The sequence below is a fragment of the Octopus bimaculoides genome, chromosome 19, assembly GCF_001194135.2.
Source record: "Octopus bimaculoides isolate UCB-OBI-ISO-001 chromosome 19, ASM119413v2, whole genome shotgun sequence".
NCBI lineage: Eukaryota > Metazoa > Mollusca > Cephalopoda > Octopoda > Octopodidae > Octopus > Octopus bimaculoides.
This window is the reverse complement of record NC_068999.1, coordinates 5,097,964-5,099,428: the sequence shown is the minus strand read 5'-3', so window position 1 is coordinate 5,099,428 and position 1,465 is coordinate 5,097,964. Positions and strand designations below refer to the sequence as shown.

At 40.3% G+C, this 1,465-nt stretch overlaps 1 protein-coding gene across 1 annotated transcript in view; it reads right to left on the bottom strand.

Annotated features, from left to right (window-relative positions):
* Positions 1 to 1,049, bottom strand: part of LOC106869424 (dynein axonemal assembly factor 11) — a 27,261-nt gene extending 26,212 nt beyond the window's left edge. Inside the window, exon 1 of the mRNA XM_014915155.2 lies at positions 910 to 1,049. Coding sequence (XP_014770641.1) covers positions 910 to 919 — 10 coding nt within the window. The 5' untranslated portion in view covers positions 920 to 1,049. The remainder of the gene's footprint in view (positions 1 to 909) is intronic.
* Between the last annotated feature and the right edge of the window lie 416 nt (positions 1,050 to 1,465).

The window sequence follows — 1,465 nt, the reverse complement described above, 5'->3', positions numbered from 1 at the left end:
ATATATATATATATATATATATATATATATGCATAAATATACATACTATATCATAACTAGTGACACTTCTACATCATCATCATTTAACGTCCGTTTTCCATGCTGGCATGGGTTGGACGGTTTGACTGATGACTGGTGAGCCAGATGACTGCACCAAGCTCCAATCTGATCTGGCAGTGTTTCTACAGCTGAATGTCGTTCCTAATGCCAACCACTCTGAGAGTGTAGCGGGTGCTTTTTACGTGACACTGGCAGAAGAGCCAGTCAGGCGGCACTGGCATCAACCACATTCGGATGGTACTTTTTATGTGTCACCAGCATGGAAGCCAGTTGAGGGGCACGGCATCAACTACGTTCGGATGGTGCTTTTTATATGCCACCAGCCATTTAGTGGCTATATCAAGTCCAAATATTCTACCTGTTATATGCTCAGCCTGGCCTTATCTGGCCTCTCAGACCAACCTGATAATGTCTTTTAAAAAAAAGGCCGACCAAAGCCTTGTGAGTGGATTTGGTAGACGGAAACTGAAAGAAGCCCGTCGTATATATGTATATGTATATATATGTGTGTGTTTGTGTGTCTGTTTTTGTCCCCCACCCCCACCCAACATCGATTGACAACCGATGCTGGTGTGTTTACGTCCCCGTAACTTAGCGGTTCGGCAAAAAGAGACCGATAGAATAAGTACTAGGCTTACAAAGAATAAATCCTCGGGTCGATTTGCTCGACTAAAGGCGATGCTCCAGCATGGCCGCAGTCAAATGACCGAAACAAGTAAAAGAGTAAAAATTACATCATTAAAATACAGGATAATGTATGATTATTTCAAAATAATATAAATGAACATTACATTTGATAAAATAGTCTGAATGCTAAAGGGTTAAATAACTAGGAAGTGTTATGCTTACTTGCAACCATATTTTTCTCTCTATCTTTTCCTAAAGTTCCTCAGTCAAAATCATATTTCACACGTGCCTTGTTTGTGTATCAATTGCTATTGGCAACTGCTTCAGTTGTAAAGAATTCCACGAACTAAAGGGAGACTACTCTCACTTTAATGTTTTCTTTCGTTACAAATTCAGTATCTCGTTCATCGTTTATACATCTAACATTATTACGAAAGGCATGAACGCCACATTATTGCATTTGCCTTCTTTCCACTGAATATGAGATCTCATATTTATGTTTAAATATTATCAGAAGTCTGTAAACTACCAGATTATTACAGATTTCTCTATTTAGCATACTGTCTGCCACCCCGTATGACTTTGTTTCCTCATAAATCGATGATGATGATGACGATGATGATGATGATCCTTTCTACCATAGGCACAAGGCCTGAAATTGGTGTGTAGGCGTTGGGGGCTAGACCTTTGGAAACATGCAGTACGTGAGAAGACCCGGCAAGCCACGTGAGACCATAACCCAGGGCTGTAACCAGCCCACTTATGCATACTTTTCCTT